Here is a 19,546-nt window from a genome sequence, read left to right on the forward strand (position 1 = left end):
ACCTTTTATGTGAAGTTCCAGTGTACCCTTGGCTGCTCCACTGCTCTGCTGGCATGTCTGTGTGGTTAGTCTAGTAAGACTGCTGGCCCCCCAAACATCCCAGCGGCTTCGTTTTGTTTGGGTTTTTTTTTTTTTGCATTTTTCCCTTGGACATTTTTTGTTTGAAAATGGGCCTTAAAGACACACTAAGCACAAAAATGTCTAAAATAGGGTGATTTTCAAACCAAAAAGACGTTTTTCTGGTTCAAAAATGACTATTTGGCACTGGATTTGGACGTCATATCGAAAAAGCCCCTCCACATGTCCCCTTCTTTACGTGCACTTCAGATGTGCAGTTTTTATATGCACCTATTTCTGTGTTGCAAAGTATTACTTCATGCATAGAAAAGGCTTCTGCAATTGTCCTCCATGTGGTTTGCAAATTGCAATTTTATTCTTGTGCTTAATTGTTTGCATCTCTGCAGAATTCTGCCACTGTTTGCCGAAAAGTATCCTGTCCCCTGATAACCTGTTCAAATTCCACAATACCCGACGGGGAGTGCTGCCCACGATGCTGGTGTGAGTATGCTATTGTAGTGGCATGGGGAGACAACAAGTAGAATCAGTGGCGTACCAAGGTGGGGGCGGTCCGCCCCGGGTGCACGCCGCTGGGGGTTGCCGCATGCGCTTGTCCTTCGTTCGTTCCATGCTCCCTCTGCCCCGGAACAGGTTACTGTTCCGGGGCAGAGGAAGCATGGAACGAACGAAGGACAGGCGCATGCGGCACCCCCCCAGCGGCGTGCACCTGGGGGGGGTTCTTTCATGGGGGGGTGTCCTTTCGCTGGGGGGGGGGGGGTGCTGCACCCGGGAGGCGGGGCACATCGGCGATCTGCCCCGGGTGTCAGCCCCCCTAGGAACGCCACTGAGTACAATTTCATCCTGTCTGTACACATCAACATCAAACAACTACGCCTTTACCATAAATAAAACCTATCACGTATATAATAATTTTTAAGGAAAAAGACTTCAGCCATAGCCTCTCTGTTCTTTTTTTTTTTATTATTATTTATAACAATACATTTTCTGGCTTTAAAACATCAAAAGTCAAAAAACCTCCAACTCGTTCTATACTTATATTTTAATAAAACTGTGCATTCATGTGCATATCTTGTGAAAACATCTCAGTGAACTCTGATTTCTTCAAAATTCCCCTTCTGTGCCAATATTGTAGGGCTGTACAGACAATTGCAACTGTTTCGCTTATTCAAGCTTCCTCATGGTATACAACTATTGCACACAGCAACACTCAGGCTTCATGTCAGCATGTGTTAGGTCAAGGACACCATGCTGTGCAATAGCTGCATAGCTTGAGGATGCCTGAATAGATGAAACTGGGGGCATTTTTTTGAATGGTGGTCTTTTGGCTATAATAGCCTCTTCCACCTCTCCTTTTAACTATGCCTGCATTCATTTGGCCTTCCTTCTACCTTTTTTAATGAGTGGAATGCATCTGATCTGGGCTTCTAATGTCCACACTTGATCTAAATACTTAACCCTTGCACCGTCTCCTTTTAGTTTTTTTTTCTTGTTACCATTTTCCCCATTTTATCATTGCCTTCCTTTTGAAAGTAATATGCTAGTGCAGTAGTTTTCCTTAGTGTCTTCCCTCCAGTTGTCAAGTCACATATGAATTTTTTACCATTGCCTCTTGCACTAAATCCTCGCTTCCTTTAATGACTAGATTTAAAACAGGTCTTTATCTCATTGGTTCCATAAAGCAGCCATTTATTTCATCTAGAAACTTTACCTCGCTATTACATCCTGATGTGAAATTTACACAGCTAATATTGGGGTAATTGAAATCTTACATTATTCTTCTGTTGTCAAATTTGTTAGCTTCTCTAATTTTTCTTAACATCTGACTTTGTTCCATCTTCTGCTTTTTATGCTGTTTATCACAATCTACTCCTTAGGACTGTCTTCTGTCTTGGTTTTCCTCCTACATTTTCCATCATATTTTTACTGTTACCTCTGGTGGATCCTCCTCCATTACTATTACATCATCAGTCCATCAATAGATCCCAACGCTGTCCTAAGCTATTCATTAGATTTTCAGATAACATTGTATAAAAATAATCTCAGAAGTGTTTTTTCAAATACTGCAGTGTGAACCTTCAGCAGCAACTCGTTTCACATCCCTTCTTCTCTGAATAACCTATCACTCTCTTATTGTCTCTCTTATCACTTAACCATCACTCCTAGAATCTACTCATAGTCCAGCTGCATAAAGTATCTTCTAGAGCCATTAAAACTATATAGTCCCTCTTCTTTCTACACTGGCCTCCCATCTGCTTTTTCTCACAGTTGAAGCTTCTACCCACCTACAAGTACAATTACCTCTTTGTATTATTGTTCCCTATCTCCTTCTCATTAATTGTATTCTTTAGTCAAGCTACACTTATCTGTACCTTTTTCCTCCAGTGCCGACTCCTGACTTTTGGACTTTCCACCTTTCTGTACCTTATACCTAGAATAGCCTCATTCTCTGGACATGTGTATCCGGCCTAACGTGCTACTTTTGTTTAATACTGTGCTTAAATCTTTCAACCTGCCCTTCCATAATTATAGCCTTTTTGATTAAAGCCATATGTTCTATAATAAACACATCTCCCGAAAGTCAAAGTTGTTAAATTGCATGCAGACTGGTTGAAATTGAAGGAGGACCTGGGAACTTAGAAGACTGGGCTTCCAAATGGCAGATGAAATTTAATGTGGACAAGTGTAAAGACCCCTAACTTCTTCTCATTAATTCCATTCATTAGTCACACTGTTCTTATCTGTACCTTCTTCCCCCCCCCCCCCCCATGCCAACTCCAAACTTTTGGACTTTTCACCTTTCTGTACTATGTACCTAGAATAGCCTTCCTCTCTGCACATACACATATCTGATCTAAAATGCTACTTTTGTTTCATACTGTGTTTAAATCCTTCAATCTGGTCTTCCTTAATCATAGCTTTGTTGAACTTAACCATGTGTTCTATAATAAATACATTTCCTGGAGTCTTTACTTGTCTGTATGGCTTCAGTAGACTTTAAGCTGCACAGAAAAGGGACTGTGTTATGTGTATCTGTACAGCACTGCAGACATCTAGTATGACTATTGAAATATGTATTAGTAGAGGAAGGCTGTATAAGAACATACAGTAAGCATTGGCATACTGGGACAGACCAAAGGTCCATCAAGTCCACTATCCTGTTTCCAACAGTGGCCAATCCAGGTCTAAGTACCTGGCAAGATCCCAAAAGAGTAACAGGTTTTATATTCTACTTATCCTAGAAATAAGCAATGGGTTTTCCTATATCCATCTTAATAATGGCTTATGGAAATTATCCATACCTTTTTTTAAACCTGCTAAGATAACTGCTTTTACCACATTCTCTGGCAACGAATTCCAGAATTTAATTACACTTTGAGTGGAGAAATATTTTCTCTGATTTGTTTTATGACTGTTTATTGCACTGTTAGAGGCTGAAGCAATACCATGTGTCACACTGGTGGCAGACCTTGCAGTGTCATGTATTTATGCCAGGAAGACAGTGGCTCTGCACAGTTCCATGTTTTTTGTTGCCTATGAAAGACAAGAGTCATAGCACATTTGCTAAGGGGTGGCATGGACAGGGTTTGCGGAAGAGTATTGGGCACCTTTAGGCAAACCTTTAGCTTTATGACCCTGTCTTCAGACTTTCAGGCCCCTAATCTATCTTCTTCCACCCCCACCAAGACATCATGCTTATATATCACTTACATACAAATAATGAGAGCATTTTCCAAAAGCCATTTGCCCAGGTAAATGGGTCACTTGAAAACTTCCCACCCTTCCTGCAGGTAAAAATATTCAGTGATGGTTCTTTGGGTTTGAGTAGGTATCAGGATGTATTGGTTTGCTTTGACTATTATTTGCTGCCCTTGGTGGCCACATAGATATGCCTTATTGGTTGGCTTGGGCATGGGGCCCTGTGCTTCACAGAGAGGAGATAGCCTGACATCTTGGAGATCATTTTAGGAGGGTTACTTGACATCTACACATGTAAATAGAGGTATTTAAACATTGGTGATACTCCCATATCCTATAGCAGGGTGGTTAGGTTCCACTGACCTCTTTTAGGAAGATTCAGCCTCTGTCTTCTTTTTTTGTTGTTGTCTGTCCCTCCTGAGTGTATGTGTGGCTGTTCCTGTCCTATTAATTTTGGCGTTCTTTTCCTTTATGTGCTGATTTTATATTATTTTTTAACCTCCCTGTGATGTCCACAGGAAGAGCGGTATATTAAATCAAAATAAACCATGTATATGGAATACAAATGTAAATGCTAATTTTACAATGCCATTATTTATTTATACATGTAAATGCATACATTTTGAAGGGAACATGCTCTAGGTAGGATGTGGGCAGTCAGTTGTAATATGCTGAAGGGAAAGCCAGAAATCCAGTTGTGGGTTCAGACATTGGAAGGACTGGCATACCTGATGGGTCTCCTGTTTCTTATCTGTCATGTCTGCCATCATCACTGTTCCCTCTAAACTGGGCGGAAGGCCTTCAACTGCATTACTGCCAGTGTGGAGTGGTGTTTCAGTATTGTGTTTTCAGTCACTAGGGACAGGCCGGTTCCTTGGATTCCTGCAGAGCCTGCCTGTCCCTCACTATTGGAAATGTGATAGTGAAACAGCACCTTCCACTGGTAGGACTGTAGGTGAAGGACTCCTGCTCAGCTTAAAGCAGGGGTTCTCACCCCAGTCCTCAGGACACACCAAGCCAGTCTGGTTTTCAAGATATCCACAATGAATATGCGCGAGCAAAATTTGCATGCACTGCCTCCATTACATGCACATCTATCTCATGCATATATTATTGTGGTTATCCTGAAAACCTCACTGGCTGTGGTCATCCCAAGGACTGGATTGAGAACCTCTGGCTCAGAGGGAACAGTGGTCATCATACTCTATCTTTCTGCTTTATAATAAACAGAGTGTAACCATGTGGTGTTCAGAGATTCACAGTGATCATGCTGTCTTTCCTAGTCCTTTGTGCTTCTTCATAATATGATAGAAGCTTTAATCCGTTCAGCTGCTGCAAGTAGATAAGAGTTCCATTTCATTGGCAGAAAGTGTTGAATCTGGCACAATTGAAAGGAGGTACTAAGAAATCTGTGTATGTGGGGGTTTATTTATTTATTTATACTGCAGCAAGTGACTCCCCCGATGACGATTGGTCTCCGTGGTCTGAATGGACACCTTGCTCTGTTACTTGTGGCAATGGGATTCAGCAAAGAGGACGCTCATGTGACAGTCTCCACAACCGCTGTGAAGGTTCTTCCATGCAGACCCGAAGTTGCCACTTGCAGGAGTGTGACAAACGCTGTAAGTAAGCTTTCTGGATCAAGTCTTGTGTAGTTAATGTCTTTATTGATTTAATTTAATATCCAGACTTATATTCCACTTCTTTCCATTATCGTGATTCTGGGCTTGTGCAATGAATGTTTTCAAGGGTCACTGTCTCTCCGTGAAGAAAATCTCCTTGTCTGATTTTCCATCCTCATTGCACAAGTTGCATTGTGACTAGATTTTATACTAGACAACACCCAGTGAAATTCACCAGAAGATAATGTTCAAACTTCTTACCTCTCCTAACCCCCAGAACTCAGCCCTCACTCACTAGTGGCAGTCAGTCTTCTCCTGTGGCCCTTCCTACCCATCTTGCTCACTCCCTGTCATCTCCCTGACTCCTGTGTCTCCTGCTTGTTATGGCCCCATTATTCTCTTGCCTTTTATAATCCTGCAGCCTGCCGAAAGCTCCATGTCCATATCTTCTAGTCTTCACATCCTGCTGAACCATGACAGATACCACTACTAGGTCTTAAACATATTATTTGTACAGATGTATACAAGATGTGACTGTGGAAATCACACATTTTTCTTTGGACTATCAATAATTTGTAGCTTTTTTTTTTTGTTTTAGTCAAGCAAGATGGAGGGTGGAGTCATTGGTCTCCATGGACTTCATGTTCTGTTACCTGTGGCAGTGGACAAATCACCAGGATCCGCCTCTGCAATTCTCCACGTCCCCAAATGAATGGACAAGATTGTCAAGGAAAAGCCAGAGAGAACAAACCTTGCCAAAAAGACCCCTGCCCCAGTAAGTATTCTGCAAAAATCTCGAATGTTTTATCATATTCTTTTAATTAAACAGATATAAATTAAGCAAAACAAGATTTGAAAAAAATAGGACAATCTTGAATGCAAAACAAGAACTTGGGAAGTTCAAAGAAAGGAAAGCTGAAGATAACTAATGTATCCATAGCAAGGAGGTGTGGGGGGAGGGGGAGGAGGAGTTCCCAACAAGAGAGATGAGAAAGAGGAAACACAAGTTATCAATATAGCATATTTATTTGGATTTTGGTCACACCTTTTTCAGTAGTAGCTCAAGGTGAGTTACATTCAGGTACACTGTGTATTTCTCTGTCCCTGGAGGGCTTCACAATCTAGGTTTGTACCTGAGGCAATGGAGGGTTAAGTTGCTTCCCCAAGAGCAGCAGTGGGATTTAAACCGGCCACCTCTGGATGTCAAGACCAGTGTTCTAACCACTAGGCCACTCCTCCACATATCTCACCCAATGGCCACAGCTAAATGGAGTGGAGGAGTGGCCTAATGGTTTGTGTAGCAGGTTGTGGACCTGGGGAACTGTGTTCGATTCCCGCTGCTGCCTGATGGTCGGCAGTGGGTTGAGATCCTGGGGAACCAGGTGCAATTCCCTCTGCAGCTCCATGTGACCCTGGCAAGTCACTTAACCCTCCATTGCTCCAGGTACAACAGTTGTACAATGTACTACTCAGATTGTGAGCCCACTAGGGACAAACATAAAAATGAAACTGTAAAACGCTTAGGTCTAAGCAGTATATAAATACCTAAATAAATAACATAAACCAATTTATAATTATGATACGTATATCCATTTCCCCTGAAGTTTGTTGTAAGGAGAAGCAAGAGCAGAGGAAGCAGTCCTAATAGCCCTTTCCCTGAGAAAGGCTGCTAATTATAGCAGGTCAGAAAATGCAAATCCCATTTATAAGGGAATCTAATACAAATATTGCATCCAGATAAAGCACTTCATTTAACAAGGACAGGAACTGCTTTCTCCTTTTCTTATGTATGCCTAGAAATATCAGGAAACACAGACTTTTTTTTAACCAAAAAAATAAACTCCTTATACTGTTAAAAAAAAAATAAAAAAATAAAAAAAAATTTAGGTGGTTATTTTAGAAGCTCTAGCCCTGTTTTGGATGTCTGAAAACCAGCATTTAGAAGTCAGGTTATGGATGTCTAAAACTGCACTATGACCATATGGCAAGGGGGTCTTTGTGTATTTTGGGTGGGACTAGGGAGGGGCCAAAAGATGGCTGTTCAACTCCAAGTGCAGAAGGGGAAGGGTCCTCAATGTCCAAAAAATCGACATCCATATTGAGACCTGGTACTTGGCAGGCCCAGGTTACAGAAAGGTTGCCAATTGAGAAGTTCTCCATTGGCGGGAGTAAGGGAAGTCACATTAGGTATTTTTCTGTCCCTGGACGGCTCAAACAGCTACAGTGGGGTCTTGAACCTGCAAACTTTGTTCTGGTTTTCACTTAGCTACTCTAACCGTTAGGCTGCTCTTCTACATTGACTTTAACATCTATGGATGTTCTAATGCTTCCAAGAACACGTCTACGTCCCTTGTTTTGCCTTCTTCATAGTTTGGATGTTTCAATTTGTAAAATGGATATTCATTCTTGACTTAGACAGCCCTGGCACATCCATTTCTCATTTATTTTAGAATAGGCTCATGTCAACAGATCCCTAAATTACATGAGACATGGATGTCCATATCTGACTTTCAGACTTGGGCGTCCTTTCTAAAATTCCACTCCACAACATCTAATCATGGTCAATGTTCACTACAGATTGAACCAGCAAAGTGGCCTGAGATCATTTCTTTGTGGCATTCTTTATTTAGGCACAGACAAACTTTCCGATCTCAAATATGGGCTTTGTACTGTTACCACTCCCACTGGAAGATAATACACTTTATTAAAGGGTATGAGAATCTGACGAAATTTTCATTATCTCCTGAAAATTCACAGGGGACAAGAAAGATGATCTGGGAAACATTTTTTCAAGGAGTCTAAGATTTTTATTTCTGTTAACATTCTGCAACAATTCAGGTTTGGCATGAAGGGCCAGATTGTCCTTGGTCAGTGCAGTGTTGCAGGAATGAGCCCCTGAAATTTGCTGTTCTGCTTCTGTGCTGTTCAAACTTTCAATTGAGAGAGTCCTGAACCTGCAAAATTTGGACACCATTCCTGGTATAGTGGTGCGAAATTTGTTTCTGCCTTCTGAGAGAGATTTATCCATGCAACCAATTGCTACTTGTATATCTGCTCCAAAATGTCTATACTGCCCTGTTCCTGCTAAGCAAGAACACTGTATCTGCAGTACAGTGTAAGGAAAGTGAACGTTTGTAAACATACATTTTCCAACCTGACAAAATTTGGTTTCTAAAGATTTTTATAAAACAAACATACAAAAATGTGAGAAAAGTTCATTTTCCTTAAAATGTGATTTACAGATATGGTGTTCTTACTTAGTAGGCAGTATATTAGGGCTTTAAAGGGCTCCTGAATTACAATAATTGTAAGTTTGAGCCCACAAAGATTCACACCACTTATTCCCAATACTTCAGTGGCCAGTTTTATCCCTCTAAAAGACCCTTCCCCAGCTTGCACTGGCTCCCTGGGAAGGCCTGTATTATTTTTAAGCTGGGCACTTTGACCTTCCTTACTCTTCATGGATTTGCCACAGAATATCTGGCAAGCCTTGTTAATCCTACTTATAGGAATGCAGCTTTATCTGAAAGGTTACCTTTATTGTTATACTATCCAAATCTGAGGCGAGTAGCAGTGGCGTAGCTAGAGGGGGTGCAGGGGGAGCAACCACTCCCCCAAACAGATTTTGGATAAAAACAGCACCTATTTTTGCTGCTGGGCTCACTCCCTTCACTGGTCTTTCTTCCTCCCCTCTTCTGATCATCTTCTTACAGCTTTCAAGTTCGGTGGCAGAACAGCAGCCGTATTAGCTGTAAGAACAAAGTGAAAGCACATGGGACCATTTTCCTGTAAGCACCGCTGCTGCTCTGCCAGCCAGTCATGCCCCCTTTAATGCAAGCTTCCTGGGTCAGAGGGAGTGTGACTGGCAGAGCAGCAGCGACATGAGCACGTACACAGGAAAATGGTCCCGCGCATGCTTTCACTTTGTTTTTACTGCTAATACTGCATTGCTGTCCCACCGAACTTGAAAGCTGTAAATGAAGATGATCAGGAGACAAAGGGGAAAAGACAAAGGGAATGATGCTGGATGTTGAGGTGAAGAGACAGACAAAAGGGGCCATGCTGGATGAGGGGGAAGGGATAAGAGATTCAGAAATGAGGTGATGCTTGATGGGAGAAGAATGGTGGGGGGGGGGGGGCAGAGACTGCACCATGTTGGATGGGGTAGCAGGAGAGAAAGTAATGCTGAATGAGAAGAAGAGAGATAGAGTGATGCTAGGGAGTGGAGATATAGAGTGATGTTGGGGCGGGACAGAGAGAGAGAGATAGGATAATGATGGAAACGGAGATGGGATGATGCTGGATGGGGAATGAGAGACAGGGCGATGGTGGATGGGAAGAGAGAGGTGGGGGATAAAAGGGAAACAGAATGATGTTGGATGGGGGGCAGGAAGAGAGACATACAGGGTGATGCTGTATGGGGGAAGAGAGAGAGGGTGATTCTGGGTAGGGAGGAAGAGGGAGAGATGCTGGATGGGGGAAGACAAAGAGACAAACTGGGAGATGGTGAATGAGATGAGAGATAGATGGGGTGAAGCTGAATTGGGTGGAAGAGAGACAGAGAGAGAGCAATGATGGATGGGGGGAAGAGAGATCACAATGCTGAATGGGGGAGAAGAGAAAGAGACACTGAAATGCTGAATGGGGAGGGTAGAGAGAGATATATGGGGCAATTCTGGGTAACAGGGAAAAAAGAGAGAAAGATGGGCGATGCTGAATAGAGAAGTGAGAGAAAGAAAGAGGGATGGGGCATACTGGTTGGCAGGGGCAAAGAGAGAACGAGAGTGGAGATGCTGCATAGTGGAGGGGGAGAAGAGGAGAGAAAGAAACAGAGAGGAGAAGTGCTAGGCAGACTTATACGGTCTGTGCCAGGGCTGGTGGTTGGGAGGCGGGGATAGTGCTGAGCAGACTTACACGGTCTGTGCCCTGAAAAGGACAGGTACAAATCAAAGTAGGGTATACACAAAAAGTAGCACATATGAATTTATCTTGTTGGGCAGACTGGATGGACCATGCAGGTCTTTTTCTGCCGTCATTTACTATGTTACTATGTTATATGACAAAGGGAAAGAGCAAAGAGTTAATGAAAGACTGGGGAATGGATAGACCTGAGTGAAGGAAACATAAGGAAAAATGTAGGAAGATTCAGTGAAAAAAGGGAGCTCAAAGACTGAATAGTAGGAATGAATAAAATCTAAATGGATAGAGAGGCAGAAAAATAGAAGAAAGCTGAAAGAGAAAGATGAGTGTCAGAGATGAATGTAGTAGAGGAAATGAAGAAGACAGAAGAGAAAAAAAGAGAAATGGATAGAAAACCCTGGCAAGAGAGTGAAGAGAAGAAAGTAGAAACCAGAGAAACTAAATGGCCAGAAAGGAAGATAGAAAAAGAATTTTGTTTGTAATTCAGATTAAATTAGTGTGGTATCTTTTACAAGGCTGTGCTAGCGATTACTACACGGCAAATGAGAGGAAGCCACTGAACCTTTGTACTGATCCTATTGTCCTTGTATTTCTTTGAAGTAGCATAATACAAGATGGTATATTCAGTGATATTGGAAGATTTCACATGATATGATCCTACATCCTGTACCATGTTTGCTTTCCGTAGTTGATGGACAGTGGGGACCCTGGTCACCATGGGATAGCTGCACACTTACTTGTGGTGGAGGCATTCAGAAGCGTGGGCGTCTGTGTAATAATCCTGAGCCCAAATATGGTGGAAAGGACTGTATAGGAGACAACTTGGATACTCAGATTTGTAACAAGCAGGACTGCCCAATTGGTGAGTAGTGACTAAATCAGAAATTAAGATAATTATTGTACTGCATCATAAAAATAATTTTCTTTACTTTTATTGTACCTTATTTTATAGGAATCCACTGCAGCACAGCATCACATAGATTTAATTTGTAATATACTGTTTACTGCTGGGAGCTGATGGGCAAATGCTGTATTATATGACTTTTGTGCTGTGGGATAATGGCATTGATTATACTATATAGGTTTGGCCTTTTATGTATGCTGCATTTTGAAATATGGTCTTTACTTGTTTCTCATAGATGGATGTCTTTCTAACCCTTGTTTTGCGGGGACCAAATGTACCAGCTTCCCTGATGGTTCCTGGAAGTGCGGTGCTTGTCCTTCTGGTTATCAAGGAAATGGAATTCAGTGTGATGACGTTGATGAGGTATTCCAATAATAACTTTTGTTGTGATTAAATCCGGAAGCAGTTCTAGTCAGTTACTGTGCTACTGGTGAAGGCTGAAGAAGAATATGGGAAGAAGTAGAGATGGGCACAGTGGACCGGATATTCAGCTGGCAGTGGGCAGCTCATTTGCTGTCCACCACGGGCATTAAACCTAGATATTCAATGCCAGGCCATATCCGGCGGCCGGCATTGAATATCCAGGTTTATTTTGGCCACTAAAAAGTTAAACAGGTATGCCGATTTATTCAGTGCTAACCGGTTAACTTTTTAGAGATTAAAGATAGGCCTTCTATTTAAGCGGTCTGTTTTGACCACTCAGCATAACTGGTTTGTCACTGAATATCTGCACCTACCCAGCTATGTCACATATCTCTCGCTGAATATCCAAGGTGAGGTACTAAAACTTTATTTAAATAGGTTTGAATATCGGGGGAAGTGAAGAAATTTTGGGTTGTTTTGTGTTCATTTGGTCTTTTCCCTTGATTTTCTCTCCTGTTTCATTTAGTTCATTTCACACATCTGTGTTAATAAAATTGTTTAACTTGTGTTTACAAAGATTTAACATGTGGAGATTAAACTTTAGGTGTATTAATACACATGTTAATGTGTTAAATTGTTTTTGTGCCCTATTCAAAAAAAGCTGAGCTCCTAAATTGATGCTCCTAAATTTTTGCCCTATTTTCAGTCAAACCTAAGAGCCTAGGGGGCTCTTTCAGTAAAGTACAGTAGGATTGACACAGCAAATGTTAACATGCAGTAAGTGCAAAGCCTGTGCAATTGTAAACATGCAGTGAATGCAGGGCGTGTGGCCTTCATTTACCGCACAGGGCAAACAGTTAACACACGGACACCGTGTTACATGCCTGGACCAACAGCGCAGAGGGCCCATGCTATCAACAGGAGATCTATTCACAGCATCACCACTCGTTACCATGCCCCTCTGAACACCCCCAGATCAGCTCTCCCTCCCTTTCCCCATCCCCGAGTGTTACAAGCCGATCCCCACATGCCCCTGATCAGACACACTCCCAGTCCTTTTCTCATTCTTACCCCAGACACTCTTTCGAATCCTTTCTCCACCTCCACAATCAAAGACATCTCCGATCCTCCAAATTCTTTTCAAAACATTTCTGATCCCCTCACCCCAATCAAAGGACTCTTCTGTCCCCTCTGTGCCAAGCCCCCATTCACCCCTGGGAGTTACCTGGAGGCAAAGCTTGGTGATCCAGCGGTAAGGAGTGGGAGTGGTCCCCTCAGCTCTTGCGCCATCCGGCATCAGAATCAAAATGGCATTACTGAGCCCTATTGGTAGTCCTGTGGTACCTCCCCCCCCCCCCCCCACAACCCAGGAAGTCAGCCTTAGCTCCCATCCTAGCCACTGAACCCCAAACCTTGACTCTGGATACATCCTGGAGGTGGATGGGGAATCGGGGGGGGGGGGGGGTTGGGTTGGGTTGAAAGCAGGTGTGAGGGACATGTTTGACATAGGAGGAACTAGATACACTGGGGTGGAAGGGGGCTTTGATTGGGGGGGGGGGGATGGATCGGAAGCGGGCTTTGATCAGGCGTTGGGAAGATTGGTAGGGGTCTTTGATCGAGAGGTTGGAGGATCAGAGAGGTCAATGATTGGGTGGTTGGGGAGATTGGAGGGCTCTTTGATCTGGGGAGGTGGGGGAAAGTTCTGAAGGGGTATCTGACCAGAGGTGGAGGGTGGGGGAAGGATCATAGGGGTGGACAAGCACTGGTGTTAGTGCTATGGCTTTGCTACCAGACTACCAGTAAAACATCTGCACTTACCATCTCTTCTCGAAGTGGTTGTAACTGTGGCCACAATATCAGCAATTGTGACAGCTAGCACACAGTACCGAACTGTCGCAGCTGACCACTCCTCTGTCCAGTTCTCACCACTCTAGTGTTGAAGCAGCCAGTGCAGGCTGAGATCCAGAGGAGCCTGGTTCAAATCCCACTGCAGCTCCTTGTGATCTTGGGCAAGTCACTTAACCCTCTATTGCCTCAAACTCAGAGTGTGAGCCTTCCATGAAAATAAATAAATGTAAAACAAAATACATGTTTACCATGTAGTAAAGCCTGTATTAGCTGCTTAACACAGCTTAGTTAAAGGGCTCCTAAGTTTTCAGCTGAAAATTCATCTTAATTTAGGAGGTTGAAAGATATGCTTATACATTTAAGCCTCCACTATAGATTAATGTATGGGTAGAGGATGAAATAATCACACATGCAAAGTATACTATAAATACAATCCTCAGTCAGATTGAAATCTGCATTAGACATCTGCTAATGTAATCATAATAGAGGGTGGAAAAAGCCTCAAAGAGCTCCAGGGTAAACCCTTCAGAGCTAAAAACTTTTCATCACTGGCAAAAAAACACTCCACATATAAGTGCAACACTCTATATATGCAATGAAAATGTACAACTTTCTAAATAATATAGATATAATCAATATGCACTTATCTTGCAGCTTAAACAGAAAAAATCACCCTTGGAAACCATTTCTGGCACAGATTTCTTACATCCTTTTCAGTAAAGACTGAAGCAAAGAGTTCATTCAGTCTTTCCACTATGACCTTGTCCTCCCTGTATGCTCTTTTACTCCTTGATAATCTAATTCCCTCACAGGCTTTCTGCTTCTGATATACCTGAAATGTTATTACTATGAGTTTTTTTTTCCTCTATGGCAAGTTTCTCTTCAAATTCAATTTTAGCCTTCTTTATCAGAACTTTGCATCTAACTTGACTATACTTATTTTGCTTCTTGTTTTCTTCATTCAGCTTCTTTTTCCATTTTTTTTTTTCGGGGGGGGGGGGGCTCTAATAGCCAGGCCATGCCTAGGGTCTCTGGCGCCCCCCCCCCGGTGAAAATGATTCCCCCCCCCCCCCCCCGGTGAAAATGATCGCTCACCACTTGACACACTGACAGGAATTGTCAGCAATATTCTTAGAAACAAATTGCTATACATTGCAAAATAAGATAGCAGATGTAAATTCTCAAAGTGGACATATTCCAAACGCTAAGATGAAAATAAAATGATTTTTTTCTACCTTTGTTGTCTGGTGACTTTCTTTTTCCGATCATGCTGGCCCAGTATCTGAGTCTGCTGCTATCTGTCCTCTTAACTCCATTTCCAGGGCTTCCTTTGCATTTATTTCTTTACTTTCCTCCTTTCTTCTTCATTTCTTGCTCTATATCCATTTCCAGCAATTTCTTCTCTCTCCCTGGGTCCTGGCCTCCCATCCACATCCATCCTTGTCCCTCTCTGCCCTTCCCTCCTCCATCCATAGCTAGCAATCCTCCTCTCTCCCCTCCCCTTCCAGCAATTTGTTCTCTCCCTGGGCCCTGCTGCTGCCCTCCCATCCATGCCCTCCCATCCATGCCTGTCTCTCTGCCCTCCCATCCATGCCTGTCTGCTCTTTCCCTCCGTGCCCTGGGGACTTTAAATCTTTTACTTCCGGTCGCAGCCAGCGTCCAGTGAAAGCAGTAGCGCTGCCGACGTCTCCCTTCCCTTCGCGCTCTTGGTTCCCTCAGTGTCTGCCTTCTTCTAACGTCAGAAGAAGGCGGGACACTGAGGGAACCAATGAGTACAAGGGAAGGGAGACGTCAGCAGCGCTTTCACTGACGCTGCTGCGACCGAGGTAAAAGATTTAAAGTCCTCGGCGGCACGGGGCGAGGGTAAGCACCGCGGCAGCGCCCTCCAGAGGTGGGCGCCCCCCTGCGGCGCTTACCGCATCGGCATGGCCCTGCTAATAGCCTCTTTCAGTTCACTTTTAACCATACCAGTTGTTGTTTTGCTCTTAGGGCTCTGTTTACTAAGCCGTGCTGTAGGCGTGCAAACTTTTTAGCGTGCACCAAAAACTTTGCACGGATTAGTAAACAGGGCCCATATGTAGAATACATCTGGGTCTGGTCTTCCAAGATGGCATTTTTGAATGAAGTCCATGCCTGATTTAAAGTCCTAACCTTTTGTGGCTGTTCCTTTTATCTTTTTTGTAACCATTTTCTTATTTTTATCATTGTTGCCCTTTCAAAGTTAAATGCTGCTACAGTAACTCAGATTTGATAATGTTCTGATCACTGTTTCCTAGTGGACCCAACACCATTTTTATTTATTTCATTTATGTCCCACATTATCCCAATAGATCAGGATCAATGTGACTTATTGTGATTAACAGTACAAAAGTGCTGCAGAATAGTATACATTAAGTAGTAATAACAAAATAAATGAGGATTGAGTAATTACATTATGTAATATGGAAATGAATGCTAGACGCAAAATGGTAACAATTATAGTCATCTATGTATAATAACATTAGAATGGAACTGAGAAATTTATTTATAAAATTAGGGGTTTAAATTATGATCATCCATGAGAAATTGCTTAAATAGAGATACTTTAAGGTATTTCTGGAATATCAAATTAGGTTCCCATTTAATAAATTTTGGGAGAAAATTCCATCGATTGGTACAGAGGTAAGAGAATCCTGACGTATAGATTGACTTGTAGATCACATTTTTGCAACTGGGATAGTAGAGGGTTAGGTAATCTCTTGAACTAGGGAGAGCATTGTGAAGGGGGAGATCAATTAAAGGCTGCATATAATCTCTCACACAAAATCCTATATTCCACTAAGGACTAGATCTAAAAGAGGCCCTCCTCTTTTTGGTTTCTGGACCAGTTGCTCCAAGAAGCAGGGCAAGAGGACTTTCTGATCTGCAAGTCTGGCTATATGTCCAAATGTCAAAAAGCTTTCCCATTTGTACAAATGTTATTCTGCATCCTTTGCAGCCTTCCTTGAAGTGATGACATTCACAGGATGTTAGTGAAATACCTTCCCTTAACAGATACAAAGCAATCCTCAAACCCTACCTTGCTGTCATGGCTTCACACTCTTCCATTTCCACCTCAGAAAAGGATTCAGATAGTCAACTGTATTTTGTTAAAATGAAAGCATGACCCTGTGGGAGCAGCAGTTTAAAATGTTTAAATAGAATCTAGGTGCACCAGTTAGGATTAACAGTGAGTGTTGAGTAAACACCTAAAATGTGTTGCCCTGGCTCTTATCTGGTCATGTAAAACAGTTTCTAAATTTTGAAAGTAGGGTTCAACAAATTTTGGAAGAACACCATTGGATTTATGAACAGAATAGCTGGGAAGAATGTAGTTAAATCTTTACATCTGTGTATTCTAGATAATGCTGAGTGATTTGGTTACCAGTAGGAGATATTTTACCTGATTTCTGAGGAAAGTACTTTTGATGGCTAAAAAAATTGTGTTATGATCAACTGGATAGAGGATTCTCCACCAAATATGACGGTACAGAAGGACAGCAGGAGTCTCTGTACCTGTGCTGATTTCTAAAGCATCTGGGTCTTCAGCTGGACCAACAGCAGGAGAAACACTTAAGCGTGTATCATCTCCTGCTGTCATGTCATGTGGCCAGTCTCATTTTGGGCTGTGTTTGGTCTATAACTGCTGCTCCTTGCAGGCTATTCCAGTTTTTCATTTTTATCCTCTTGCCTCGAGGTATCCTGTGTGTTTATGCCACAGTTTTAAAGTTTCTCTAACTGTTTTTGTCATCAGCGTAACATCTGGGGTCTGGCAGGACATTCCAATCGCTCGTCATCCTTTCCACGAAAACAATACTTTTTGATGTTTTTCCTGAGTCTGCTTCCTTAAAACTTTATATTGTGAATCCTAGCTATAGAACTTCCTTCCCATTGAAAAGGTTTTCCTTCTTGAGCATTAATACCTTTCAAGATTTTATTAGATTTAGCACATTCCTCTTTCATTAGTAACTCATCACTGAAATACAATAGGTATTTCCCTTTCCCCAGAGGGCTATAGTCTTAGAGGATGATATTAAGCCCATGGCAGACAGTGTTTTTTTTTTTTTTTTAAATGCTGGCCATCACAGATTAAAAATACAACAGATGTTCAATGCTGGTATCCAGACAGCAGCCAGCGCTAATATTCAGGAATCAGTGCTGACTGGCGATATGGTCCATTTAGCTGCAATATTCAGACCACTAACCAGATAGATAATCAGATAAAGTTAGGGTAGGCTTTTTATTGCCCTTCTTTCATTTATTTATTTGTTGCATTTGTATCCCACATTTTCCCACCTATTTGCAGGCTCAATGTGGCTTACAATGTATCGTTATGGCATTCGCCATACCATATTAGATAATAGTTGGTATTATTACGTCATCCATCTTCTCTATGTAAGATTAAGCAAACAGATATAAGAGGAAAACAATTCCAAGTATAGGTAAAGTGGAGAAGTGTTACATTTACAATTATTGTTCATTGTGGCAGTGGCGTTCCTAGGGGGGGCTGACACCCGGGGCGGATCGCCGATGCGCCCCGCCCCCCTGGGTGCACGCTGCTGGGGGGGGGGGTGCTGCGCGCCTGCCGGCTCTTCGTTTTCATGCTCCCTCTGCCCCGGAACAGGAAGTAACCTGTTCCAGGGCAAAGGGAGCATGAAAACGAAGAGCCGACAGGCGCGCGGCACCCCCCCAGCGGCGTGCACCCGGGGTGGACCACCCCCACCGCCCCCCCCCCTTGCTACACCACTACATTGTGGTATGCTTTGTTGAAGAGGTAGGTCTTCAGAGATTTATGAAAGTTGGTTAGTTCGTGAATAGTTTTCAGGTTAAGCAGCAATGCATTCCATTGCTGCGTGCTCAGGTAGGAAAAGCTTGACGCATGCGTTAGTCTGTATTTAAGACCTTTACAGCTGGGGAAGTGAAGATTCAGGAATGTGTGGAATGATCTTTTAGCGTTCCTGGGGGGGGGGGGGGGCAGGTCTGCTAGGTCTAACATGTAGGCTGGAGCATCTCCGTGAATAATTTTGTGAATGAGAGTGCAAATCTTTGAACGCGATACGTTCTTTGAGTGGAAGCCAGTGTAGCTTTTCTCTTAGGGGTTTTGCACTTTCATATTTTGTTTTTCCAAATATGAGTCTGGCTGCAGTATTCTGGGCAGTTAGGAGTTTCTTGATTTACTCTTTACAACCAGCGTAGAGGGCATTGCAGTAGTCTAGGTGACTCAGCACCATTGACTGTACTAGGTTGTGAAAGATGGTCCTTGGGAAGAAAGGTCTTACTCTTTTAAGTTTCCACATGAGTGGAACATCTTCTTGGTTGTATTTTTCACATGATTTTCTAGAGTAAGATTTCGATCAATGGTAACTCCAAGAATTTTCAGGGTGTCTGAAACAGGAAGGGACAGGTTTGGTGTGTTTATTGTGGTGAATTTACTAGTGTTATGTTGTGAGGTGAGTATGAGACATTGTGTTTTTTCTGCATTAAGTTCAGCTGAAATGCATCCGCCGATGAGTGCATGATATAGAAGCTTTGGTCGATATCGTTGGTGATTTCCTTTAAATCATTTTTTTTTTTTGTTACATTTGTACCCCACGCTTTACCACTCATGGCAGGCTCAATGCGGTAGGCAATGGAGGGTTAAGTGACTTGCCCAGAGTCACAAGGAGCTGCCTGTGCCGGGAATCGAACTCAGTTCCTCAGTTCCCCAGGACCAAAGTCCACCACCCTAACCACTAGGCCACTCCTCCACTCTACATCATGTTTGAACAGGATGTAGATTGTTACGTCATCTGCGTATATGTATGGCTTGAGATTTTGGTTGGATAGTAACCTGGCCAAGGGTGTCATCATTAAATTGAAGAGGGTTGGTGAGAGGGGGGGATCCTTGAGGGACTCCATATTCAGGTATCCATGGGACTGATGTAGTCGAGTTAGATGTTATTTGGTATGATCTTGTGGTAAGAAAGCCTTTAAACCAATTAAGAACATTACGCCAACTCCAAAGTATTCTAGGATGTATAATAATATTCCATGGTCAACCATGTCAAAAGCACTGGACATGTCGAATTGTAGAAGTATTTATTTATTTGTAGCATTT

The 19,546-nt window shown here is 42.6% G+C and overlaps 1 protein-coding gene across 1 annotated transcript in view; it reads left to right on the top strand.

Moving 5' to 3' along the window:
* THBS1 (thrombospondin 1) overlaps nt 1-19,546 on the top strand; it is an 85,962-nt gene that overhangs the window by 38,362 nt on the left and 28,054 nt on the right. The window contains exons 6-10 of the mRNA XM_030214147.1: nt 465-558; nt 5,223-5,396; nt 5,995-6,171; nt 11,005-11,178; nt 11,456-11,583. Of these exons, the coding sequence (XP_030070007.1) occupies nt 465-558; nt 5,223-5,396; nt 5,995-6,171; nt 11,005-11,178; nt 11,456-11,583 (747 nt within the window). The remainder of the gene's footprint in view (nt 1-464; nt 559-5,222; nt 5,397-5,994; nt 6,172-11,004; nt 11,179-11,455; nt 11,584-19,546) is intronic.

Source organism: Microcaecilia unicolor, chromosome 9 (genome assembly GCF_901765095.1).
Source record: "Microcaecilia unicolor chromosome 9, aMicUni1.1, whole genome shotgun sequence".
In the NCBI taxonomy this organism is placed as follows: domain Eukaryota; kingdom Metazoa; phylum Chordata; class Amphibia; order Gymnophiona; family Siphonopidae; genus Microcaecilia; species Microcaecilia unicolor.